The sequence below is a fragment of the Falco naumanni genome, chromosome Z, assembly GCF_017639655.2.
Source record: "Falco naumanni isolate bFalNau1 chromosome Z, bFalNau1.pat, whole genome shotgun sequence".
NCBI lineage: Eukaryota > Metazoa > Chordata > Aves > Falconiformes > Falconidae > Falco > Falco naumanni.
In genome coordinates, this window is record NC_054080.1 from 1,071,235 (window position 1) to 1,098,981 (window position 27,747).

The following is a 27,747-nucleotide window of genomic DNA, read 5'->3' on the forward strand; positions in this document are numbered from 1 at the left end:
TTAAGGTTCTATTTTTTTTTTATTCTGAATTTGGCATAGACTTGTGAGACTTACTGAGTAATGCTGCACCAGCAATTTGACCCCTGTATAAGCCAGAACAGCGAAAAATCTGGAGTTTCCCTGCAGAATCGGGACCAAATGTGGAAACGCAAGGATACATGCGTTGGTTGCTCTTGAACGGCCGATTTCAGGGTTGTTGCTTGCATTGGAGAGCAGGTGGAGGGTGGTCTCTGCTGTGGAAGTGCCTGGGCACAATGGGTTCTTGAGAACGCTTTGAATGGCCACGTCTCGTCGAGTAACGTGACGCTCTTAAAAGCTGCTTAGCATTTGTAAAATGCTGTTGTGGACGAGGGCGGCTGTAGGCCCCTGTTAAAAACCGAGGACCACCCCCACCCGCGGCGCTCGCCCTGCGCTGCGGGCCGCCTCCAGGGGCGCTGTTCCGCCCGCCGGCAGCGGGACGCGGTGCGCCCCCCCGCCCCGCCAAGGCGCCAGCCCGCCGCGGGGGGGACCAGAGCTGAGGCAGGGCGGGCAGGTGAGTCGGGGGCTCCGGGAGAGGGGCCGGGGCCGGCAGCGGGAAGGGTGGCGGGGGCTCACCGAGGCATTGCACCGGCGCCCCGCCGCCGGCCGCAGCCTGGCCCGCAGCGGGAGGTGTCGCCGCTTCGCGGTCCGCGTGTGACGGGGGCGGCGTTTGCTGGCAGCCCGGACCCGGGAGCGGAGCGGCCGCGCAGCAGCACCTTCAGGGTTTTTTACTTTCGTGTTGTTTTGCTGCTTTAATTACGGATTTTTTTCTGGTTTTCCAGGTAAAATATTTGTTTTGAGGAAGGCGGTGTTCACGCTGCCAGTCGGCGGAGTGCCCTCAATCAGGGGACTGGGGGGGGGGGGAACAACAAACCTAAAACCCAGGTGCCGAAGATGGAGGAAGCAGAAGAGGATGACATGACATGTGGAGACTTGGGAAACGGACTTGGGAGAAGACCTGGAGGTGTTTATGAAGGGGAAAATTTACAGAACTCCTATTCATTCAGATCAAGGAATGGATCTGGAAAGGTTTGTAATTCTCGCCTGTCGGCAAAGAGAGTGGAGGAAAGTGATGCTGCAGCTCTTCCTGGTTCAAAACGAAACACTTCTTACGATGGATCATCCAAAAAGCCTGTTACTAGTTCCACACGACGAAATAGCTGTGGTAAGAGTAATTTGGAGGTTAATTGTTCACCATGAGAAAAATATCTTAGAAAACCGGAGCAGCTCAGCTGCTTCATAGGGTGTCATTAGTGTCAAATCAAGCCGTTTAGCAAAGCGCTGAAATCTCTGAAGGATTCCAAGAAGTGCACGTGCATTACATGCCTGCTGGGGTCCAGCGCAGCCCCACAGGTTCGTTGGTGCAGCGTGTACTGGTTTCACGAAAGGAGATGCACTAATGCCACCGAGGCAGCACAGGAATCTGTTCCTAGGTCTCCCTCCCAAAAAATTAACAGCAGAATTGCGTTTCAGTGAATTAGGCTGTGGCCCTCAGTGTAAAATGACGATTTTAAAAGTGTTTATAGAGCGTTTGCATGTGAAAGAGATTTAAAGAAGGGCATCCTGTGGTGGCCATACCTGAAGTTTAATGGAATTGCTTAAGTGTTGTTTGTTGAGGTGTGTCTTAAACACAGATTGTATCTAAAGCACGTTTGCTGTTTAGTTGAAATTTGTGAATTGGCATTCTTTTGAAGTTCAGTTTTTTAGAACTTGTATGTCTGTTCTCCCAGTGTTGGCATTCATTTTTTTGTGAAGACAAAACCACTGTAAATACAATCTAATATAGGCAGTGCTGTTCATGACACTTTAGCTGCTTTACCTTTCGTTTTTAGCCATTTTTAGCATTTTAACTGACTGAAGTATTTGCATATAACTTGCTTATTTCTCTCCTTCAGAACATGTCACCACTATATTCTCCCCACGCCACCATAAGCTAAGCCATGTAATTCTGTACTGGTTTCAGCATCTTCAGTCTGAAGATGTTGCTACAGCAGCATAATTCCTGTTGGTTTCACAGTCCTCTCCTGGTCTCCATATGATGCTTGTCTTAGGTCTAGGTCTTTCACACAGCAATATCCATGAAAGCAGGACTAAAATCCACGTGAACCTGACTTTAATTTTGTGGGAGGCTGCATCTTATCTTTGTGATGCTCAGTTGACAGTAATAACCACTTGTTTAGAGGAATAATGGATCTTGTGGGATATTCTACTACTGTACTTCATATTTCTCTCTTGAAAACTACCCCTACTTGTAAATAGTGCTAGCTGTTGTTCTGTTTAATGTGGTTGTTGGAAAGTTACAACCTGAAAAGAATCTAAAAAGTGAAATTACTTTTTCAGTCAAGATGGCAGTTCTCTTGGGGGGAGGGGGGGGCTGTTAAAGGAAATTCTAAAATACTTGTCGTTATTGCAGGTCTCTTCATAACAGACCTTTTGGTCCCATTCCACTTCTTTTAACTGTGAAACAATGTGTTAAGGCTTAATATTTACGTATTTCTTAAATCTGTTTATTAGCTCCAGAAGAAAAAACCCCACAAAGATAGAAAATTCACCTCTGCACGTTACTTGTTTCCAGGTTAAAGCAAATTCTCATGTTTTCTTTTGTAAATACCATATTATCTCATCATTTAGTATCTGCTATCAATCCCACAGAATCTAATACCAAAATGTCCAATGAAGAGCTAATGCAACAACTTCAGGAAGCCCTAGAGGTTAGTAACTGTGCCAAGTGTGCTGCTCTTGAAATCTGCATTTCCTTTTAATACAGCAAAGTATAGCAGTGTTGGTTTCGCTGGTGATCTTGGCATGTCCGGAGTCTTTGATGGATTCAGGTTCTTGAAATTAGAGCAGTAGTATAGAAGGCTCATTAAATTTTGTGCCAGGAACTCAGTGTGAGTGCAGTTCATGCTCTGTTGTTTTGGGTATTTTTGGAGAGGGTAGGGAAAAGTATTTTTAAAGAGGTAGAGAATACTAAAAGGATTGTACACTTTTCTAGCAGGTTTTCTTTTTTTATAAAGCTTTGGGCTTTGAAATTCTGCAGTGTAAACAGAATATTCTTTGGCTTTTTAATCTGCGGGTGTTCTTGAAAGATAGTTAACTCCTACATCTTAATTTTACTGTGGTTAAATGTGTTGATGTGGTGGCATCAGTCCAGGCAGAAAGAACAGGGTGACCTCAGCTGTAAAAATATACACTTCATCTGCACCGTGTTCATTAACTTCAGGGTAGCCCATGGCAGGTCATTTTCAAGTTGTCTTAGCATGAAGAACAAACCTTCAGTGTACAGCGTGTCAAAATGTCAAGGAACCTTACTCATTTTCAGTTGGACAAAACTGGTAAATGTCCACGGCTCCCAGATACAATTTCAGTATCAACTGCTGAAGTAATAGGGCTGGAAGTACTATGAAAAAAAAGTTTTGTATGACAGCAAGTGAACAATCAAGTGACCTCCATAGGGGTTAAGGAAAGATACATATACAAAGCAGTGAATTTTCTTTTAACTCTTGGAAACTGAAAAACCGCTTTCTTCTGAAGGGGGGAATGTTGCATAAGGATATTATGGCACGTACCTGGAGCAGGAACCTGGTTTATTGTTGTTTTGTTCTGGACAAGTAGTGGTTTATCTTTTAGTACACATGTATAATATTTAACACTGCATATATAAAAAAGCTGTAGTATTTTCTGCTTGCTTATTTTAAAGCTCCAGAGCTATGTTGATAAATACAACTTAATTAGTGAGGCAGAACTGTAGTGGTTTATTTTTCAAATACACTGGAAGAGAACAGAAAGCATAATAATTACAAGTATTCTTCTCTAAGGATTTTGTACTAGCATGCACTGTTAACGTTTCTTCAACACAAGCAATCTGCTAGTCGGAAAAGAACTGTATAGGGTAGAAACAGGGGAAGATTGTTTTCTGAAGAGGGCAAATTTACATTGCTGTTACAGTCATGTTTTAGCAAGATTACTTTGGCTTTTACTCAGTATACCTATTTTATTTTGCTTCAGGAAGTTGAAATTTTGAAAGTTGAGCTTGAAGCATCTCAAAGACAGCTTGAAGGAAAAGATGAAGCCCTAAGAATTCTGCAGAGCATGGTGGGAGTTGTTCATAAATCATTTTGGTACTTAGTGGTAAAGGTAGGAGAAGAGAAGAAACCTTCCTGCCACTCCTCATCAAAAACCCCCAAACCTTAAGTTCTTTCCAGGGCTTTAACTTACAGCATTTAAGTCTGCAGGTGTCTTCAGACTTGGCTTCTGTGATTTTTCTACTTTTTCTGCATGTAACTATTGTGGTTATTTAAGATGACTTCACTGTTGTGGCAATACTCGTAACTTTATCTTTGAAGATTCTTGAGGCTTTGTCTATTTAACTTAAAGGCCTTCTTTCTAGTCCCTTAGAGATTTTTCCAGTGCTTGAAATTCTGCTGCAAAGCACTGATATTTTCAGTTGACTATTCCATCTGTTGTCTAGAGGACAGTATGCATTAAATGTTAGGTAAGTCTTGGTCGCAGTTTTTATTCGCTGTCAGAATGAATTATGTTGAATTCAGTTCCTGTTTTTTAGACTACTTGCATAACCCATTTACAGTTCTGCAGTTTCTACTCTCAGGCATTCATAGTAAGTTACACTTGGATCAAAGTCTAAGTATATTGTAACCAAGTTTTTTAAGAGCTGATTTTGTGGTCAAGCCTTAAAGAAGACATGATCTCATTTTAAGTGACGCTACATTTTTCAGTAGAAAATATTATGGTATTGAAACATGTTTGTTATGCAACATAGCTTCAAATTAGAGACCACTGGGACTTACATGCAAGATCCTAGTTTTTTTAATTCTGCACACGGCTGTTTTAACTAAGAATGTGGACTTCTCTCTATGTAAACCTGAAAATTGGCTAAATCCAAGTTCAGTAAACGTAATTACAGTATTTCACAGAGCTGTGTTTTTCTTTCCAGGCAGTATTTAATAAAGCCACTAGTCATACAAAAGCAATGCTTCAAAAAACTGAGGAAGAAAAGAGAACTTTAGAAAAGGTAAGGGTGCATGTTTCCTTCACACTTGTGCAAAAACATAGAAGCCCATTGCTGTTAATAAGGGGTTATCAGGCTGTTGATTTGAATCGCTGCAAATCTGCCATTAGTTCCACGCTTTTTTGAAAGTATTCTTATTCCTTTTTAGTAGAAAGGTAAAGTGTTAATATATCACACTGTTGATCTAGGTGGTTTTATGCTACAGTGTGTGCAAATAATACGTGAAAGTTCCTAAAGTTCTTTCTGTACTTTCGGATGGTCTTTGTTGTGAGTTTCAGAGTCATTCACAGTTGAGTGGCACTGTTCCTCAGTTATTAAGCTGGAACTTCCAAGAAGCCTAAGAAATGGCTGCCCAATTTTATAGGGAAGATGGAGAGGACAAGAAAGAGGGCATTGAGCTACCTTGTTAAACTTAATTTCTCTTCCTATGTGACCTTTCTGCAGAACAGTAAGGGAACAGGGAAATGCGACAGCATGGGGTTGTTCTTGTTTTAGGTGACTATGAGCATTAGTGCATGCAACATAGTCTGGAATCCATAGATCGGTGATGCAGAAGCTTTTTTGGTGTCTGGCACCAAATGTATTTTTAAGAGTATCATAGATTGTTATCATCTGTGGTCACCTACATTTCTGCTAGTGCTAAACTCTGCCCCTGCAGGTCCTCTTCCTTTCAGTGGGAGACCTGTAATGAACTGCTGAAGGTTTGTTTTGTTTCCACAGAAAATAAATATTTTGCAATGGGAAATTGAATTTGATCAGGATAGATTTAAAAACATAGAAGACACATGGACAGAAAAATACAACAGGTATTTGACTTATATTGTGTGTCTTTGGGTTGTTTTTTTTTAAATTGCATTGAATGCGGTATGTCATATTTCTTGTGTTCCTAGTTTGCTTCACTGGGTTTTCTGGGGGTTTTGTTTTTCCCTAATTTCCTTTCAGATCTGGGAAGATTTCTTTAACTTTCATGCTCTTCACATTTGTATTTTTTCAATCGCAAATTACTAAGTCTGAATTCTTCAGTGTGTATACAGGCTAGCTTTGCTAGGCTGATCTTTCATTTTCATCCTATTACATTATTATGTTAGCCAGCTGGAGCCAGACTGTCTTTATTTACTTTAAATGTAAATGAGGCTTAGAACATAATGGTGTGTGCATATGTGTGGAAATATCATTTGCTGGTTAATCATTGCTTGATTTTCTTGCATTGTAGGTATGAGCATACATACAGGTAAAACAGAATGCTTTTGAGAGAGGCTGATCAACTGGTTCTTTGTTTAAGTAAGAGTTAGTCTGGATGGGCAGCAGGTGTGGTTAGGCAAGCAGAAGGTGCCAGAAGCACTAAACTAATAATGCAATAACAGACCTTGAAAAATGTGACCAGCAGGATCACTTATTCAAATGTGGAAATGGCCTCTGTGAAGTCTACCCATCAGAGTTACTATTTTTATTACAGCAGAAATTTTTATTCAAGATTTTCAAACTATGAATCACAGTATAAGCCAAAAGCATACAAATACTCAGTTGTAAGACGCATTTTGTTAAGATACTGTGTCTTGTTCACCTGTTAACTTAGTTACACTTGTCAAGGGATACCTCTTGAGAAACCCTTTGGTTTTCCTCTGTTAGGAGATTGGGACTGTAGCCATGTAGTTCAGAGCAACAAAAGTAGTGTGAACTGTTGAAAGCTAGAGATGTGGCTTCAGAAAACTGCAAGCCAGGAGTTCAGTCCACTTCGCAAAAAGGTTTTCTGATGTCTGAGACAGCAAGGTGAGAAAAGTGTGTATTTCTATTTATTTAAGTTAAATAATTCAGGCTTCTATTTAATTTAAACAAAACCATGAATTTACAGTGTGCTGTGTTTACTGACAGCTGAAGAGATGCACCAAAGAAATTGTACTGTGTTAACGTTTAGGACTTTAAATTGCGACTTACCTATTCAAGAAGGAAATACTTAAATACTTCAAGGAAAAATACAGAGGCATACTGTAGGTTCTCAGGTTGAAACACTAAAAAGTACACTTGTTCTTGAGAATGGTATTAAGACTACAGGAAGTTTACTTTCTAAAATTCAGATCAGAGCCATGCTGTCACGTGTCCCATAACAATTTTGTTGTCTCAAGGAAGTAAGAGATTTCTAGGAAGTGTTGCGGAGGTTCATAATTACAAATTTGTTCGAGTTTCTAATGGTAATGTGGTACTTAAACTCACCTCTCGTTAGACTTTTTAGTTGCTGGCACGATCTACTTACCTGTGTATGTTGTTTGGGTTTGTGGTGCGGTTTTTTTTGACATTCACTTGATCATACTTTTATATTGGTTATGTGAGGGTGTGGTTTCATGAACAGGGTGAGCCTGTTTGAACAGCATATGCTCTCTGGGTTGCAGAGAAACCCCTGCATGAGTGCAGAGATTCCTGGTTTTGCTCCCTGCAGAGCCAGCTGCAGCCTGGATAACAAGGAGTCACTCCACAGAGGCCAGTGTGGTGGTTCCTGCTTTCTTAGCTTTGGTTCAGTGCCAGCCAGGTGGAGCCTACAAAAGTTAGTTAGGAGCAGTGTCAGGCTGCTCATTGACCCCAGGCTAGCAGATTTGGACCTAACAACATACTAGATATTTTTAGTACAGATACTGTTACGGAAAAAATTTACCATTTTTTCCATAAAGAAATTCTACAAGTGAGGAAACTGCTTGTATAATGCTGCAGGGATAGTACCTTGTCAAACCAAATGATCAACTTTTCAGTTCTGATTTTTTTCTTCAGTCTTTTCAATAATCCTAATTTTAATTTGCAGAAATGTTCTAACAGCTTTTTTTTTTTTTTGAGTGAACATTTTAAAGTATTTTGTTAAAAGGTAACACAGCCTTTTTCTAACTTCTGCAGGATCTATTGTGAAAATGCAGCTCTTAACGAAGTGTTAAAACTGAGAACAGAAGAAATTAGAAGTCTTAAAGCTGAAAATACAAGTAAGCCAGCAGCAGCTATTCCTCTTAATGTACTGTTTCTCTGCAATAATTCAGGATTTATCTATGAAAGAAGATACCTGTTGGAATAAGTCTCCTGTAAATGGCAGCTGATACTAGTAGATATGCAGAAACCCTCTTTAAACAGCCAAGCTATGTTTGGTTCTTTTTTTACACTGTCACTTGAACTAAAAGAATAAACCATTAAACGATAGGTAAGTCAGGTATACATAACTTATAGATCAGGTGCGAAAGAGGTATGCCTGTCTTCTCTCACTGGCGTGGTGACAGCCGGTGTGTAGGGGCACAGCCAAACCAGGTGTCTGGTCATGTCCTGCAAGGAGCCCACAGCAGCCAGTGGAGCCAGCCAGTGCTTCTGCTACAATGGCATTCTGTGTCAGAGACACTCACTTTTGACATACCCACATAAAGATTCCCACAGCACAAACTTTGAAGTATTCAGCTTGTTGCCTTTATAGTGGAGCTTTTCAAACTGCAGGCTGTGCAGGCATCTGGCTGGGTCAGAGGGCTGAGGTCCCTTTCTCCTAGTTATGGTTCCTAATAAGCTTTAAAATAGTGGAAGTCTGTGTCTCATTATTTTCCCATTATCGTGCTGTTCTGAAAGAGCAGCTGCCTTAGATGTATGTGTACAAAGAGGTAAGCACTTAGTACTGAGGCAGAGTGGTACATGAAATGGAATCTCTGTAACTGGGTCATTAGCTCTGGGAAAACACAGAAGGAAAGACAACTGGGATGTGAGTTTCTGGATCTACATTGTCTCATCATATTCCCAAACTGATGCTTAAACTATAGAACTGCTTCAGGTGGATGTAGTTAAACTCAGAAATTAAGAGATCAGAGCAGCAGGCTTTGTAATCACTTTCCTTGTTTTATTTCATAGTCTTGAAACAGCAGTGTTTGGAATTTCTTGCAATGCTAGATGTGAAACAACAAAAGGTTGTTCAGGAAAACATATTCTTGAATAAAAGTGACGTTACAGATTTTACAGGTCTTGAAGTAAGTATGACTTACGTGTTTTTCAAAATAGCTGGTTCAGAGATACGTTCGTATTCAAAATATATGGATACATTTTGCTTACTGATTATTTAACTGTTTCTTTGAACCCATTTTTAGCTAATGAGAATATGCCCTTGCATGCCTGTTAATCAGTTTTCTAATTTGTGGTCTATCTCGCAAAGAAAGCAATAGACAGAAGGAGCATCAGGCTACTTTTCACAAGCCAGATGCTTATGTTTTTTCTTCCTTAAGAGTTTAAATCCTAATCCCTGTGCCTTGTGCTTTACTTTATTGAGCAAAAAAATTTCTAATGGGGTCTGCAGGGAGTAGCATACACAGGCTGACAATTTTTGCCTTTTCATTATCTTGCTGAAAAGTACATTTCATGTGTCATCATGAGTCAAAAGCAATCACACCTAAATCTCTTGCAGCTTTGCTTCCCCTGGTTTTTATACTCCCTTTGTAGTTTGAGGTTGGTTTTTTGCTAGTCATCTGGCATCTCTTTGATTGTGTTGTGTATGCAGTTAGGTATTTAACTGGTGGTTTGTTTTGGATTTTAAGCTGGCAGTTCTTGGAGCCTGCACTTGCAATACTTCTGGGGGGCAGCCTTGTCCCTGTGCTAAAATGGCAGCTGTAACTCGAAAGCAACTTCTTCATCTCAAGCAAGAGGTAACACTATTTGGCTTAAATATGAATAAGCAGGGAGATGCTTGTGCTTAAAACCGGATAAAGCCAGAAACACTCTACTGCAGCTTACACAAACTAGTGTGTTTTAAAACAAGAGTCATCTCAGAAATAACATAACATTTGTTTGTAATGCCCTAACTTTTGCTGATATAAAATTGTAATTATGGTATCTATCAGCTTTCTAGTAAAAAAAAAAAAATCTCCTTTGCATTCTTTTTTCTTTCCACCCATACTTCTTAATCTACAAAATGGAAAAGAACCACTGAGTGTATGGACTCATTTATGTACACACGGGGTGTGTGTGTGTGTGTGTGTGAGTGTGGACTACCACTGACCATTTTCCTTTGCTTCCTGGCAGTGCATTCCTTCCTTTGCGCTGACATCAGCACTCACAAGCCAGCTCACCCAGCTAGGTCAGGAAGCTGATCTTGCTGAAAACTATACGGTTACATGATGCTTAAATTGATAACTTGATTTTCAGGCTCTTAAGGTTTTTAAATTGGTGAAATTATCTAGTTTTAGAATTTTTCTTCTAATTGGTATTTGACTCTGCAAATGTGGTGAACATCTTTGTGGTCCCATTGCAGAAGTTCCAGTGGACTTACTGGTTTCGAAAATAAGTACTGTCATGTCCCTTTTGTACCAAAGTGATTATCCCTGATACAGATACCATTCTTTTGCTCCTTTTGCTCCTGGCCCAAATGGCATGGGACTTTAATGCCCTCCTCAAGCTCTTCTGCCTGGAAGAGATAAACGGGCATTGCTGGCAGCTTGTCAGTGTAGATGGGTGGTGGTGTGTGCATGCATAGAAGAGGAAGGGTAAGGAGTTCAGTAAGCTTTTAAAAATGTATTTCTTAATGTGGCAAGAAAGCACTTTATTTGGTTTCTGCTACTTCCTTGACTACTTAAAAGTTGTCTGTGTTAATGGTTTCAGTCTGTCTCTTAATATACATTTTAAATCTGCTATTGCTTCCAAATTGCTTAATATACTTTAAATTTCCTCTGAATTAAAACCAGATTGAAAATCTAAAGAAGAGTAAAGATGAAGCTTATATAATGGCAGATGCTTTCAGAATTGCATTTGAGCAGCAGCTAATGCAGAGGAAGGACCAAGCCCTGAGGCTTGCAGAAGTGATAAAGATTAAGAAGGAAACGAAATTTATAAACTGGAGACGTCTGAAGGATGATGGTAACTGGGCATGCTATGTGTCTGTAATGGTTGACTGGAAAAGAAGTTAGCTGCCTAGTGGCACAAGTAGACTTTCTTATTGTCTTCAGTGTATGGTTGTGGTTTAATTGCTGATGTTTGAGGTTTATGAAGAGTTGAGAAAAAAGGAACAAAGTTATGTCAAAACTGTGAATACGTTAAATAGTGGAAATTTTGCATGGGTAACGCAGGATGTCTGTGCATAAGTGGAACATATACATAGTACTGTAGGACGTTGGAGCTACAGTGTAGGCTTCTAATGTAACCTTTTTTTATTATGCATTCATGAAGTTATTATTGGAGTAAAATCATGCTAGAATAAACAAGCTGTCCTCCAGGATAACAGTAACATTCAGGATATTAAAGATGTTTATTATGCAAACACAAAAAAGCTAACATCTGGCAAGTTTTAGACTGGCCATTTTAGGTGCTATTAACAGTGCGGTGTTTCTTTTTAGATGAGTTCTATGTAAGAGTTAGGGAAGGAGGAGAAATGCAAAAAAAAAATGTACTGAGCTTTCACTGAAGTACTAAATAGAAATTTTTCTGTTTTTCTAAAGCATTTTTAGGTTTTTATTATGCATGTCTGTCTACATTAGTATTCATTACCATTCTTGCACATAATGTGTTACAAAATGAGGTACAACAAAGCTCTCTGTAAAAGAGAAAGAATAATTATACTTTTCTTCTTTAAGGAAGAGGATAAAGAGAAGTATTTATGTGCTTCTGATCATGGTCAAAACCATAGCAGAATTTAGGAGTGGCGCTTCCAGGTGTATTTGTGTTAGCCATTGACTTGGAGGTGCCAGGCTTAGGAGTTTAGAGGGTCTTCCTGGAGCACCCTCGGGATGTAAGACTGAAATGGCATACATCTTGATTATCTGTTTCCCCTATACTGGCATCATTGTTTCCAAGCTCCATATCCTGATACATATGTTTCATGATTTTAATGTATTTCATTTTTTTCATAAGTCTTAGAAACTTTTAAAGAGCTTACATCAAAGAATCTTTTTTCTTTTTTTTTTTTTCCCCAAAAGGCTTGCTACACTTTAAAAAACAATTACCATGAATTGTTCTTTAACTGGACTGGCAGAGTTCTTCCATACAGCAAGAAGATTTTTTTTTTCAGTTTGCCCATATATATGATGAAAGGTCTGTTTAGCCTTTACGTGATGCTGAGTGGTGCTGCATGCAAGTAATCTGCTGTATTGTGTGTGTGCAGTAGGAGAAGCTGTAGCTTGCGTTGCCACTCTAGAGATTGTTCAGAATCCAGTTTTACACGTGCCCATTTTATGCCAAAGTAGTTTTTCTCCTCCTAAGCAATTCCACAGTTCATGTACTTTTTTTTTTTTTTTCCCCTTAGGGCATCTCAAGTTACAAGGGAACAAGAACAGTCTGGGACAAAAACTATCTGGCCTGCTGTCATCAGATGTGGACTGCAGGAAAGTTGAAGAACTAGACAATCCTCATGAAATCCTGAAGATGTTAATAGATTTGGTTAGTGTTTTGTTAAACTATTCATCATGAGTCCTTAGGGGGGATAAATGTAACTGGCTGTTTTCATGTACTGTCTGGCTCCTAGCTTGTAAAACTACTTTATTTTCCTTCCCTCTTAAATTCTCAGGTAAATGACAAAGAGGAGGCTCTGGCTCATCAAAGAAAGGTTAGTTACATGCTAGCTCGTGCCATGGAGATGCAAGAGGATGTTCAGGAACAGGATAAAGGAAATGGCACACCCAGAAGTCATACCCGTGATGGCCAGAGGTCATCGGGCCCTGGACACGCCTGCTGCCCAAACCTCCGTTCCCAAAACAGGACTTCAGCTCCCAGTGCAAAAACATTTGAAAAACCAGTAAAAACGCTTCAAAAGGCACACTCCTGGCCATCCCAGACTACGCACGATGAAGAAGATAATCCACGTGGAAAAGCAGATGAAAGTGAAGTGCTCTCTATGTAGCCATTTGCTGGAATAAATTATTAAAAAAAAAAAAAAAATCTTGTGTGGAAATGCCAAGAAAAGCCCTATGGTTAGGTCGCTGGGGGCCAGACTGGGGCAGCGCACTGGCTGATACATCTTTCATGATACGTTCACGGCGCGGTGACCGTTGCCGTGGCGAAAGAGACGGATTTCATTAACAGTAATTCCCAAACACAAAGAAGCAGCGCCCATCTGGTGACGATGCTGGCGGAGCGGGAGCCACGTCACCGCGCATGGTGACGGCAAGGACAAAAGGCGCGGCGAGGGGGCGCGCAGTCACCCCGCGAGCTCCGGCCCCGCGCATGCGCGGTGCTGGGGCGGGGCGGGGGGCGCGCATGCGCGCAGCCGCGGTCGGGCGCACAAACAAGGGGCGCTGGCGCTGCCGGAGCCGCGGGCGGGTGAGGGGCGGCCCCCACAGGCGAAGTGCGGGCGGCGGTGTCGCTGCTTGCCCCGCAGCGGGAGCGCGGAGCCCTCGCCCGGCGGCCCGGAAGGGCAGCCCTGCCCGCCCCGCCGCCTGGGGGTGAGGACGTGGGTACGGGGCTGGCGGGAGCGGGGTGCCGAGCTACAGGCCGAGCGGGACGCGCGGCGCGGCCTGCCCCGGGGACAGCCCCCTCCCGCCGGCACCCGCGCCCCCCCGGGCCGCCCTTCCTGGCGGAGAGCCCGGGCCTGGGGGCGGGGCGGGGGGTCCGCGCCGGGGCAGGGGCGGGAGCGTGGCTCGGCGGCCCTTGGGGCGGCTGGCGCGTTGCACCGTGCCGGCGCGGCCCCCGTCCCGGGCGGGCGGCCCGGTGTTGGCGCGCCCCTTGGCGCCGGCGGCCCTGCCCTTGTCTTACCTGGCCTGCACAGGTGCTAGCCTCGACTGAGGAGTGTTACAGGCTGGCGTTCTGCACTGAGGTTTATTCCAGGCCTGAAGAAGGGCTTGCGTACTTCAGAACTGATAAGGTTAGCCGGAGAGACTTAGCGCAGGAGAGACTTACGGTTTCGGTAGCATCAGCAAATGCACTCTTTTGAAAGTGGAAGGTGGTAACAAAACAAACTAACCACTGTCGTTTTTCAGCGTATTGTTTGCTGCTGGCACGCTGTAGCAGTTGTGTAGTCCTCCTGCCACGGTTTATGCTGCGTGTTGCGTATTAGATTGCTTAGGTGGATTAACTGCCCCTAAGGATTTAGAGGTATTAGTGGTGGGTTTGCTTACTTCTGTGCCGTTTATTTTTATATGGGATACAGAGTATCAAAGGTACGTGGTGTAAGACTGCTTTCAGGCTACACTTGCAGACATGAGAAGTTTTCAGAGGTGCTTCTGGATAGACTGGGAAACATTCTGAACCTGTCTTTAAGTACAAGCTATAATGGTAGGTGATCAATGGCTACTATGATTACTAGTACATTCTGAACAAACAAGTAGAGCATGAGAAAGGATCCAGTTGTCTGCCAGTACTAGACGCTGTTAGCATCTAGTGTGTTACTGGGGTTGTCTAATACCTGGCTGTTAATGCAAATCGGAGATGAGAATGTTGAGGAAACACTGGTTTCCACTGAGGAGTGATCTCTCAGACGTGATGTAATAATCACATTGTTATGATTCATTTTCTAATGCTGATACAACTAATGACAATGGCGCTGTGGACCCTATGTGGGAGATGCATTTGTTCAGTTAAGCAAGCAAATTCTTCTGCTGTGGGCCTGGCAGCTGATGGTACCACTGATGTGTTGGAACATTGCTGAAAACTGGTAATTGTTGACAGATTTTTCTGTGTGGTACAGTGTGAATGTTCATTTTCTGTTTAGAAGAGCAATACCAGATTACTGTGGATTAACAACTAATCTTCAGGAGCTGAAGGCAGTTTCAGGGTAGAGTTACCTGATCGGTGTTGGTGACAGTATCATAATGCTGTTGGTAAGAGTTTTCTTCTGAAAAAATTGTGTTGAATTAACAGAATGTTGCTGTTTAAGCAAGGCAGCGTCGTTTTTTGCAGCGTACCATGTAAGTTTTTCTTATGTATCTGCAAACCACTGTAACTTTTATCTTCAACCCCTGATTCAGCTAGTAAATTTGCAGTGACAGCAGCCATTGCAGTGTTTCAGTGGGATAGTACGTTGTCTTGCTCAACAAGAATAATTCTACTTTTTATTTGACAACGCTTACGTTTTTCACAAATAATTTGCTCAGTTGTGATGAACTTCCCTGTTAATTTAGCTAAATGCTGATGAACTCCATGGGCAGTAGAACCTTTAAGTTTTCTTTTTGTCTGTAGCACTCAAGCCTATGGGGGGGTGTGTGGCACAAGGGTATTGGAGCGGGGCAAGAAAGAGAAAGCTGGTAATTAAATACCCTTAAGGTGGGAGAAGAGGCATACTGTGTTTGATGCAGCACTTCTGTAACACTGTGAACTTAGTGGTTGTGTTTCTGTCAGAAGCTTTGGTCCAGTTATGGTACTTGTTGGGCTGTAAGCTGGGAAAAATGACTTAAATCCTGTCATGAGGGCAAAAGCTTCAATACAGCTTTCTGCTGAGACTAAAAACAATGATTAAACACGATGATGGAGTTGAAATAATGTAACTTTGCTGTGAGCAAACAGACACTCCTGATAACCTAAAATTAAGATGACTATTGTGGTCAGCTTTCTGAAGTGAAAACCTGTGTGGATGTGTTTCTTTATCTCTAAACCCGATCTTGCGTTGTTTTAGCATGCTCCATATAAAAGCAGGCCTGAATTCTGCAGTGATAATTAGGTGTAACTAGCTGGAGATTTTTCAACGGTTCTTAAACATCAAAAGGCAGCTTGTCATCAGACACTAAACTGATTACCTGATAATAATTAACGTACCAACTTTATTTTACAAGTTATCACTGCTGAAAACTACCACCTCCCTCCATTTAGAGAGACTGCATTGGGGTATCTGGGGGGGGGACGGGGACGGGACAGTCCATCCTGTAATATTGCCATTCTGTATCCTTGCAGACTTCTGTTACCTGCTTCTTTAAGTAAGAGTGTGTTGAGGAGTCTCTAGTGGAATGTTGGTTTTGAACTCTGGAATATACGCCTATTATATTAGTAGTGATTTATAAAGGAACTGGCCAATGAACTGTTTTTAAATGTGCTGACACACTTGCACTCATTGCATAGTCATCTAGATCTCATTAGTTGCTTCCCTTAAGTAACAGGTTTTATGTAGTAGAATTCTTGAGTGTTTCTTAAGGTATAGTGTCTTTGTGCAATTTTAAATGCAGTATTAGGAGTTTGCCAGAGACCAAGCCTCATCTCTCTGGGCAAACAACATAAGCAAACCTTTGCTGTTCTCTTTTGTTCGGTTTAAGCTTGCTTCTTGGAGGCCTCAGAAGGTAAAGGGTCCTGGACTAGGTGTTGGTGTGACCTAAATATTAACTGTTCAGAATCCTGCCTGAGATTGCCACAGAATAGCTCATTTGGTACTGTTCATGTCAAGCTGTTCTAGGTACTGGCTTCCTCGGTTCACTGTGGTGACTGCAGCCTAGTGGCACGGCAATTGAGTGTTGTTAGTTTTCCAGTAAATAAACCATGGCAATATGATAAAGGATGCTGGCTGTGAAATCAGGGCACAAGTGAAAGCTCTGAAAGATCAGAGACTTAAGGTGAGCGTGTTTAGAAGCATAGCAAATGTTTACCTATAGAAGTAGCAAGTGCTCTGAGTTCTTTTTTTGTATTTCATCAACAAAAAGTATTATTCTGCCTTGAAGCTGAAGAATACTTAATCAAAAAAACAAAGAGTTGCCTGTTAAGGGGGTGGTGAGGGAAAATACTTGGAAACCCTTGTGATGGGTGTATTCTATTCTTCAAGTGAGATTAGCTGCCACTTAAAGTGAGATATACATAAGGATGAATGGCATCATGAGAATTGATGACCTGTAAAGGTGTAAAATGTTCAGAATGTGACCCACTTCTATCCATTAATATGTCATCTGTGATGTATTTCTGGCTGAAGAAGTAGTGAGTACCCCAGCACTTCTCTTGATGTCAGGCCTTGCAGCTTACTTGTACAGTAGACAGTCGTACATCTTAAGGAAATAATGGACTTTATCAGCTCAACTAAACACAGTGATCTGTGAAAATAAATCTCTCAAACTACAAACTACGTGATTTAACCATAACCACATTTTCCTATCTAAGCTTGACTTTCTGATATAAAGCTTTCTTAGATCTTGCTCCTTAAACTGTCTTTTTACAATATTAGATACTAGCTGTTACCACTGTACTGTAGTCATTTTGTGCTTCAATTATTACTTTCCCTTTTTGAGAAGGCCTGGTATTTTATCTTCAAGTCTGCTCATACATAAATATTTGACTGAACTTAGTCTGAAAACATTGTCCTTGAGTGACAATGATGGTTTAAAAGTTAAAGCTTTCTATTTTGAAAAAAAATTACAAGGTGGAGCTGGTGAGAACCTCAAGTTGTGTGTCTCACTGCACCATTAAGAACTTAATGCCTTGGGTAAAGTTATGAACATTGTGTTTTAATAGTTTATCTAAAAAAATACATTAATGTGAACCAACTTGGAGAGTGTCTAGTGAGTGTATTCAGAGTTCTAGAAAACATGTTCAGAAGACAGCACTCTAATGGTGTTTAGTCACAGAAGATCCATTCCTTTAAATGCTGAAGATGTGACAGCAGCAAGGAGTGGACTGAGTCCTGAAGGTGGTTGCTAGACACAGAGATTAAGCTTCCCTGTGCTTTTCTTTCCAGTAGCGATTCCTTCCTGCTCATGCATCGCCCCTTCTGGGGTGCTGGCATGCTTTTTTGTGTGTTTACGTGAGGATCTCATCTGGATGGAAAAAAAAAAATAAGGAAAAACTCTGTTCAACCCCCGTCAGTTCTTGCTCTGTGCACAACATGACTGAACAGATGTTAAATTGGCATGATGTAAGGAACGGTAAAGAGACAAGCTCTTTACAGGACAGTTCCTCTAAAACTTACAGTGGAAAGGTCTGTGTGCGTAAGCAGCTGTAGTTTCTCTTCCACACCCAGCACTCCTGCTATGCATGCACACACTTTCGTTGCCCATGCAAAATGGTTTCCCTCTGTGATCTCGGTTATTTTCTTCATGGTTTGGTAGGTTTTGGGATGGGGGGTGTTTCCTCTGCTGAAACTTAAACCTGCTTAAAAAAAAATACAGGGGTGGTACTGCTGGTTTGAAATTGTTAAAAGTGTTCTTAAAAGAATACGTTCAGAATGAACACAGTTTGCTAAAATAAATGGTTCCTACAGACTTCTTTTGCTCAGGGAAACAAGTAGCCATTTAATAAAAATATGTCACTAGAGTTTTTTCACACCTTCTGATCCACTCCTTGTTTAATGTAAATACAGGGATTGGCTGTAGGCAAATCCAGAGACCAAAAAATAAAATTGGATTTTGTTGCTGAAAGATGATTTGCAGCATACAAAATCAAAAGGCAGGTACATGGATTCAGGACAGAGAGGTGTGAGAGGTAAGAAAAGGAGTTGCTTCTTGTCTATCCAGTTGTAGGAGTTTTGATTTTTGTTGTGCATTTATGGTGTGTGGGGTTTTGGTTTGGTTTTTTTTTTTTCCCTTGGACGGCTCTTTTGGAACAGCTGAAAAACTGAAACACTTTAAGAAAGTGAAATGAAATTACAGGCGGAATGTGCTAGTTATTCAAAGCTATGTTAGCTGTTCAGAATGCTTTATTAACTCAAATGGAACTATTTAATTTCAAAACCATATAGATTTAACCAAATGTGACGTTGGCTCAATAGGCTGAGGTGGTGTGATGTTTTTCTGAGGTCTCTGTAGAAATTATTAAATCTAGATTAAATATAAATATTTGCATACAGTTTCAGTTCTACAGCTCTTTGCATTGAGTTCTTTCCTTTTTCAGAGAGGTCAGTGGGCCAACAGTGTGCAGTGCAAATGCATACTTCTACCTATTTAGCATTATATACTCTATTAATGCATATGCTTAATTCAGAATTTGTCTTGTGCCGCTTAAGAGTGCAAAATAATGGGTAATCTTTTGGTCCTTTTAAGTATAAGATCAAGGTAGCTGGAGTGATCACTTGCCTTTCCTCAATACATTTTTTGAAATATGAAAGATATTTTTTTGTGTGTGTGTAAGAGCTCCTGGTGTCATTGAGAAACTTGAAAATAATTAATTTCAGAGGATGTCTTTTAACTTACTGGTGGCAGATATTTGTTTCCTTCATTAATAGTTAGGGTTTTTTAAAAAACAGTTATTGCTGATCTTAAAAATACTCAAAATTCTGATTGCTGCAGATTGGGACCTTAACTTGCAGGGCTGTAACTGTCAGCAGTGATTTGTGTGGATAATTAGTAGTGAAGCAGCCAGATTTACAGATCCTTGCCAGGACTTTGTGCTGGGTTCATGTTTGTTTCACTTTGGAGGCCTGTGTTGGTGGAGAAACAAGTATAAAACTAACTTTGTTCTCCCACTAAAGTAAGTGACTTTGTTCTTGTAGCTCTTTGATCTGGCTGCTTGTGGGATGAGACAGGAGTGGGTGCCGGTACAAACTGGGGAGGGTCCTGAGGGGCCTGTGACCACTGCCCCTTTTGGTCTCAGCTGTTAGTCTGCACATTAGTTGTAACTTAAGTTGTACCTGAGTGTTAAGGTTGTACAGTTGCTATGGTTTAACTCCAGCTGGTAATTGAGTACCACACAGCCACTCACTCGCTCCCCCTTCACCCAGGGAGGTGGGGAGGAGAATTGGAAAGGAACGCAGAACTCTGGAGGGTTGAGATAAGGAAAGTTTAACATCTGAGATAAAAGATCAATAATAATAACAATAACACTTACAGTGAAAAGGAGGGAGAAGGGAAGAGGAATGAAATCCCAAGGGAAGGGAGAAAACTAGTGAAGCACAATACAAACTGCTCACTGAGGGATGCCCAGCCAGTCCCCTAGCAACAACCCGCAGCCCCAGCCATTCCCCCCCCTCCCAGTTTATATACAGAGCATGATGTGCTGTGGTATGGAACACCTCTGTGGCTGGTTCGGGTGAGCTGTCCTGGCTGTGTCCCCTCCGAATTTCCCGTGCTCCTCCAGCCCTCTTGCAGTCAGGGACTGAGAAACTGAAAAGTCCCTGACCACACTGTCCCCACACCAGATCCAAAGCACAGCGCTGCACTAGCCACCAAGAAGAAAATTAACTCTATCCCAGCTGAAACCAGGACAATAATAAATGCATACAGAGAATAAAAATCAGCATTATGTCTTTCTTGATGCCCAGGTTTCTTGTAATCTTTCAGTATCTATGTCATTTGTTTGACTAACTTCTGCGGGTTTTGTTGCTCTCCACAAACTCATGCTTTAAGGATGGGATCTGTACTTTAATGTCTCTTAATGGATCACCACAAGCTGTTAGATTTTTAAGGCTCTTAACTGAAACAACTTCCTTCTCAGATTGTAATCTCCCACTTGCCAGGAGGTCATGAAATGAGCTGATTGTTACAGGCAAGAACTGTATTTCAATGAGTGTAAGAGAAATGGCACTGATTGTGTACTTTTTGGTGTTTGATGCTCGTTGGGTAGCTATGTGAGGCTTGACTTACAGTGCAGCGTGCTGAAGACCCTTGGAGTGACTAATTCATGGCCATTGATACCAATACAGTGATATATTCAGTTTGTTTGCTTTTTGCTTATACATGGACACAAAGCATTGCATTACGTTGGATACATACTATTTGTTTCACCTTTCTTATGCTTTGCGAGTCTATCTGAACTATGTGTTAGCTTAAAAAAAAGTATTCTTGTCACACACACGTTAATGTTGTACAAAGTGAATGCACTGGATCAGAATCATTCAGTGAGAGGAAACCTTACGCCTTAATGGAATAAATGAGGTATAGAATCTAGAGCTATAGCTGCAGGGTGGCATAAGTGATCTGAGAGGATTGGAATACTTCTTTGGCTTAAGCGTTGAGAATAAATAGTACCAGATGGTCAAAGTACATTGAATGGCATAGAGTGTGGAATCAGCCAGTGCAGGGACTGAGTGCACTGGTAAAAGCAGAAGGAAAGCTTGATAGACCTGCACAGGTCTAGTTTCCAGGCATTGCACTAAAGGAATCCGAGCCCCTTCAATTTACTTAAGGGAAGTGTAAATAAATAACATCTTGATTATATGTTATAGGTAATTGCACAGAATGGGTGTTCAGACTCGAAAAAGATGCGGAATTACAAAGCAATTCAGAGTGACCAGGGAGGCATAACATTGAGTGGCTGGAAATCTTCATTAAGCAAATGAAATGGGATGTTTTGTAATGGGGAATGTGATCAATAAATAGCTTTCTGTTGAGTTGATAAGTCTGTAAAAAGGTATATATTTATTTATTTATTGTAAATTACTTTGGGACTTGGAGGTTTAATGTTTTTTGTGTTTTAAGTAGAATAGAGATAAGCTGAACTACAGTGCTGGATATATGCTTATATATATGTATTTATTTATTATTATTTTTTTTACCTGGCCTTGGAGGAAGGTTTAAGAGGATGACTTAAAGGCAGTTCATTAATTGTTGTAGGGGAGGAGTACTGACCTCAGCCTGCTCAAATGTGTTACAGCTCTGTTAACCAGCTGAAGCATGAGGAAGTTGTCTTATCTGCTGCATAGTTCCTGATTTATTTTAGGGTTTAGCCTGCATTTAGTCTTATCTGAACCATCTAGTCAGAATTGAAAGTAAATCAAAGTTGCTTAGTTGGATAGCTTGGGAACTAAGAGAGCCTATTTCTTTGTGCCATGTTCACATGTTCAGTGTTGAACTGGTTGTCAGGTTTGGGCTCCCAAAGGAGATGTTTTCTTGGTGGCACTTCTGCCAACAGAAGGATACTTTTTGTGCTTTCTGCTGCAGTTTAAAGCATGAAATGTCAGTAGGTGTCATGAAATTTTGTAGGCATCATTTATTTAAACAGTTCACTTGTGTTGCAAAGGTAATAATGGCTTATTTTGGATTTTTTGCCTGTGAACTGGGCAGAGGAAAATGTATAGGGGGTCATACTAGAAGATCCTAGTATCCTTTCTGGTTTTAAACTTAGTGACGTTATAATTGTTTTCAAATGCATTTGGTTTTAATAAGGCAGCTTCAGTTTCCTGATTTGAGGTGAATTTTGAGTGTACATAGTGTACTGAGTGTACTATAGAGCACATTCAGAGTACATAGAGGCTGACACTGTTTGGTCATTCATTTTGTTTACATGGAGAGAGAAAGAAAGTGTTAATAAAAAGAAAAAATACTTCATAGAAGTTTCTTCTAATAATAATACTTTGACTTTGTAAACAGGAAAATGCTGTGAATGAAATGCTGTGTTTTTCTTTTTAGGTTTAAGAAGTCTAAAGCTTTGCTAGAACTGTGACTAGAATGGACAGTTACTTTAAAGCTGCAGTCTGTGACCTGGACAAACTACTTGATGAATTTGAACAAAATACAGGTTAGTTCCTGCACTACGTTTTTCACCAGCATAATGGTCAAATGACTGTTACCATGGAATTTGAAAGTAGCATATGTTAAGTGAAAGTTTGCATTGATGAATAGATGGTATTTATAGGGAGTATATTGTGGAAATAGAAGAGTTTTATAAACTTTGCTTTTGATCTGTTTTTGCTTAAAATAGATGAATATGACTGCTACAGAACACCCCAAAATCCATATAACTCAAAAGACCTGGCACTTTCTTCACTTCTGGACTGCTTACAAAATGTTTACCCAACACCAAAACTGCAAGATGATGCTAACAACTGTATTTCATCAGAAGAAATCTGTCTAGCTAGCCACACTGGAACAAGTGAAGCACTTCTGAGTTGTTCACCACCAAATGAGAAGAGTGTTGCTGGACCTGATCTTTTATCCACTGTGGACAGTGGCTCCTTAAATGAAATTCAGGCTTCAAACCTGGGAAGGTGTAGTATACCTGTGTGTGATCTTGTTAATGACACAGGTAACTTAATCCATTCAGTGGCTGCTCATGAAGATACTCGAAAGTTGCAATCGGATGACTTCCAGTACAGTGAAGGTTTGATTGGCTTTGGCGTATCTTGCATACCTGTTGCTACTTGTGTGTCATCAGCTGCTTGCAGTAAGGTTTCAGGTACAGAGCAGAGTCATGGGAGCTCAATGCTACAAGATTCAGGGCATCTTAAAACAGAGGACATTGATCATTTAACTTCAAAAACAAACAGTTACGCTACAGCAAAGAACTCTGATCCATGTGATGAGCAACACAGGACAGAATCTGTGAAGTGCAGTGAAGTGTTTGATCAGCTTGAACTAAGTGCTCACCTTAATACTGCAGGTGTCCCTGTAATGCTGCAGAATTCAGATGAGTACAATCCCAAAGATAAGAAAGCATACGAAAAATTGCCTTGTGAACCACAAGATGAAAGTGTATGCTCTGCAGTAAGCAAAGAGACTTACAAAAGAAATGCCATAGAAAAAGCAGACTCAAAAGACGAGAGTAATCTTGAATCTATGCCTTCAGATCTGCCAAAGAGGCCTCAGTCACACAAAGGCCCTGCAATATTACCTGGAAATTGTGTTTTGCCACGCTTCTCCCATCAAACAGGAGCTGAAGTAGAACTGCAAAAGGAAATCACAGAAGAGAATGTAGCTACTGAAGAATTTAGTAGCAATAAAATACTAAACAGTGTTTCAACTTCCTGTCTTTCAGTTGAGGATGTCCAGACATCACTGTCATGTCTTCCACTTCCTGTATCTATATGTGGTTCATCAGTTGTAACAGAAGAAAAAGTTAATCCTCTAACTCAAAATAAAACCATGGAGGTTATTAGTGATACATTAACTGTTCATGCTGAAAACTCTAAACCTGATCTCTCAAGTCGGGAATCCCGCAGAAACACTGACTTGCATGAACAGGAAGGACACATAGCTAAAATCAACGAAAGTATTATGGAAGAAAGTACAGATGGAGAGAAGTATGATACTGAGAATGCAGTTGATGACAGTGATTCTCAGCAAATCAAAGCTTTTGCTTCTGCTTTTCTAGAACACGAAGCTGAGCCGTATGATATTGGTATAGACTCCTATTATAATGAAAGAATGAGCCCTATTATGGCTGACTTTACTGTTGATGAGAATGTTATTAAAAGTGATACTCTAATAAGCGATGCTGAGCTTGATGATTTCTTGTATGGACAAAGTCTTCACTCCAATGTGTTCAAGTCTTCAGACAATGATAGTAACTTAATGGAAGTTGATGCAGATGAAGGGTATTTAAGAAATGTGGACAGCCTAGATTTCACACAGGTCACTGAGGACCACATGCAAGCAAAACTGGAGGAGATAATGAGCATTAATAATCTTAAAGTATCTCTTACTGCCAATGAGTTGGACTCTGCAACAGAAGAGAGTATGTTTCATCTTCAGGATGTGGCTGAGAGTGGTAGTGAAGCACTGGTTTCTAATGTTTGTACTGGAGGTGCAAGACCAAAGCAGTTGATTGGCCTTTCCCAAGGAGCTATTGATCAGAGACAACTGAGTAGAACAGATGTGCTTGAGAGAGAAAATCAGGGAATCCGTTCTGTTACCCCAGAAGCTCCTCCCTCAGGTGCCAGCATAATTGTTGGTAAAAATTCTGACCCTGCACACTCTGGGAAAAGCAGCCCTGAAGCTGGAGGAAATCAAACATCTAAAAATGTAGAATCACTTAAAATACCTGCAGCTCTCTCAAGGAAACAACCATTGTGGGTTCCTGATTCAGAGGCACCCAACTGCATGAACTGCCAAGTCAAGTTCACGTTTACAAAAAGACGACACCACTGTCGTGCATGTGGTAAGGTAAGTTATTGGGGAATGGCCCTGTGTTACTGAAAGCAAATGAATATCTTATTGTGGGTAACTAAAATACACAAGGGAAAGAATATTGACAGAATTTTTCTATGCTTAAGGTATTTTATTAAAAATTATTTTTTTTACTTTATAGAAACTTAAAGGCTGTTGAAAAAGACTGATATTAATTAAGAAACACATGACCTTTTTTGTGAAAATAATTAAAGGGAAGTATGGGGAATGTTCTTACTTTATCTTCCATTAGTGGCTAGACTATTGTGTTTTGCATAGTACAAGGAAGATGACAGTGGATTATTTCATAGTAATCATAGCGAATTAGCTTTTTACTCAGCTTTTAAGTTAAGCTGAAGTATTTAAGCTTAAAAAATATTGAGGTGATGATCAGAATTCAGGTTAGTGGTTATACTAGTTGTAAAACACTCCATGAGTGTGAAAGGATTGCATTCTTTCAGGAGCTGTAACACCCATACCAGTGCAAAGGATTTACAACCTAAATCTGTCCTTTTTTGTGTTTGGATGTAGAGTTTTCCAGGGTTGTCATCTCAGGGGAAAACTATGCTACTTTTGTGGGGTGAATGGTACTCACCAACTTGGCAAGTAATCTGTAGAACCTTTTTCAGCCTGTGGTCTTCTGCAGTGAATAAATAATGTCAAAGCTTGTTCTTGATCCAGATCTCTCTTGTGTGCTACTGTGGCTTACACTTGTACTAGTGCATAACTGCAAATACTAACAACACTAATGAACTCATTTTTCAGTGTTCCTCTCTAGCTTTGCAGATGAGGAGATAGAACGAAGGCTGATGTCAGTACTTAATAAGCTTTTGCATCCACAGTGTTGAGAGGCATCTGGAGAGGCTTGTTAATTTTTTTCCTAGGATGCTTCTTCTAGCGCTGTGTATTCAAAGCGTAGTACTCGTTTACTTCAGCTGCAGTAAGCATGAACTAAAGAGGTAGGTTTGAATTTGGGTGCCAAGAAAATTAAAAATTCTTTGTGACAACCTGGAAGTCATTGGACTTAATCACTTGGCAGAATATTCTGTTGAAGTTTTGTAGCAGTTTAAAACAGTTCTTCAGAGTATGTTTTGTTTTAGTTGTAAAAGTGACTGACTTCAAGTTCCTTTTTACATTCATTGTGAAATTTCTTGCACCTTGTCTAGAGATGGGAGTAAAGGCTCCCTTTGCTACACAGTCCTCTTTACAACCATTAGCTGTTAGTGTTGCTAATCTTGTGTGTTAACAGAGGAGGTTTTGCCAGTAGAACAGTGTATTTAGAGGGAGCATCACAATGCGTGTTCATTGGGAGAATGAATGAAGGCAATACAGATTGTCTAAACTTTACAGACACGGAAGTGCTGTGGAGTTGTAACTCTGCCATAGCTTTTCTGATTGTGGAATAGTTTAACTTTCTGCCTTGTACGACTTTCTGCTTTTTTAATAGTATCTTCTCTTTAGGGAAAAAAAAAAGCAGCATTCCTTGCGGACCTGTTGTGTGTTGTTGTGTTTTTAACCGCTTGGATATAAGGATAAACTGGTAGGAATTTACAGTTGTCCTCTGTGGGCAACTACTCCGAAAGACAATTGTGTAGTTTTCATGTGTCCTACAGCTTCTTTTTAATCAAAGAAAATGGCCACATTTGTGAATTCTGTTTTCTGTGCTGGAGGGAATGTGAGGTTGGTGGTCCCTGCTTTCTCTACCATCTGCAGCACTTGTGACAGACACCAAATAACTTTGTAGTTTTAGTTATTTGTCTCTTCTTGTGGTACACTTCTCTTCCTAGCTCAGCCAGAATCAATTTCTTTGCATGGCAGCCTCACCTTATTCTCCTTTCTCCTATTATGCAGCTGTCCCTTAGTATGTCTTGAACTTGCCTCCTGTGTGTTAGGACTAAGCTGCCTCCTCTGCTGTGGGTCCCAGTGGCACCAAGTGTAAGAAGGGAATACCAATTACAAAGGATTGTACTGCTTAGCACTTGAAGCCCTGATGTGGTTTGTAATTGATTACCAATTAATATTCACCAGTTACATCCTTAACATCTTTACTGAGCATATGCATTTTCAGTTGAGGTAAATTACCTGTGACAGCTAATGCAGAAGCAATTGCAACGGTTTCTCTTTTGAGCTCATATTGTACCTATTAGTGTTTTTACAGTACATTTCCTACTTAAAGGACTTCACTTGTAATAATTTGATTTTTTTCTCTGTCACTACTGTTTGGGTTGTTTCCCTTTAATCCTCTCCGTTTTTCTGGGGTTAATCAGGAGAAGCAGAAGACTTTTTGTGTTCTTTCTACTTACTTAACTCTGGTCAGCAGTAGAAGGCTTCTGTCAGACCAAGGTTTGAAAAGATACCTCTTTGTAAAGGCCAATACTGACTCTAGTAGCATCTGCATATAGCTAAAAATGGTGGGACTCTTTGAAAACTTCCAGGCCACCCTTAGAAGAACATAAGGGAAACGCAAAAAAAAAAGTACTAGATAGTTATGGGAACTCTTGCAGAAAACAGCTTTACTAGAGACATAATTCTTTGAATGGGATTGTGCAGGTGTAGGGCCTGCTAAAGAGACACAATTTTTTCCTCATCTCTGCTTAAAAATGGTCAGTATCCTGTTGGAATAGAAGAGCATATTCTATTCCCTCAAAGAAGTCTTCAGCAAGCTTTTGAAATACTTTAATGAAGGGAGCTAGTAACATAAAGGCAACCATGCTTAGGAGCCTGCTTAGCCATATGTCCTGGGTTTGGCTGGGATAGTCAGCTTTCTCCTTTGTAGCTGGTACAGTGCTGTGTTCTGGGTTCATTATGAGAATAATACACCGATGCAAAGTGATGCTTACTCTAAATCAGGAGCCTTTCAAGTTTCCTATTCTCTGCCAATAAGGAGGTGCAGAAGTAGCTGGGAGCAGACACAGCCGGGACAGGTGGCCAGAACTAGGTAAAGAGATACTCCATACCATAGGATGTCATGCCCAGTATATGTACTGGGGGGGGGGGGGAGGGGTGGATTTGGCTGGGAGCTGCCCATCTCTGTGGGACAGCAGGTGGTGAGCA

General features: G+C 40.8%; 2 protein-coding genes across 4 annotated transcripts in view; both read left to right on the forward strand.

The window, feature by feature from the left end:
* The first annotated feature begins 429 nt into the window (after positions 1-429).
* CCDC125 (coiled-coil domain containing 125) lies at positions 430-12,900 on the forward strand. Its single transcript, XM_040580249.1, has 12 exons — positions 430-532; positions 801-1,183; positions 2,671-2,729; positions 4,027-4,113; positions 4,973-5,050; positions 5,768-5,853; positions 7,928-8,010; positions 8,909-9,024; positions 9,586-9,693; positions 10,729-10,900; positions 12,282-12,415; positions 12,543-12,900. The coding sequence occupies exons 2-12, from the start codon at positions 913-915 to the stop codon at positions 12,873-12,875; spliced, it is 1,527 nt and encodes a 508-aa protein (XP_040436183.1). The 5' UTR covers positions 430-532; positions 801-912; the 3' UTR covers positions 12,876-12,900.
* A 347-nt stretch (positions 12,901-13,247) lies between these two features.
* Positions 13,248-27,747, forward strand: part of ZFYVE16 (zinc finger FYVE-type containing 16) — a 32,504-nt gene continuing 18,004 nt past the window's right edge. The window contains exons 1-4 of one of the 3 annotated variants that reach the window (XM_040580663.1): positions 13,248-13,416; positions 14,682-14,790; positions 22,219-22,327; positions 22,511-24,690. In XM_040580663.1, the coding sequence (XP_040436597.1) occupies positions 22,258-22,327; positions 22,511-24,690 (2,250 nt within the window). In that variant the 5' untranslated portion in view covers positions 13,248-13,416; positions 14,682-14,790; positions 22,219-22,257. Of the gene's footprint in view, positions 13,417-13,713; positions 14,625-14,681; positions 14,791-22,218; positions 22,328-22,510; positions 24,691-27,747 lie in introns of those variants that run through there. The other 2 variants (XM_040580661.1, XM_040580662.1) reach the window with 2 other exon arrangements.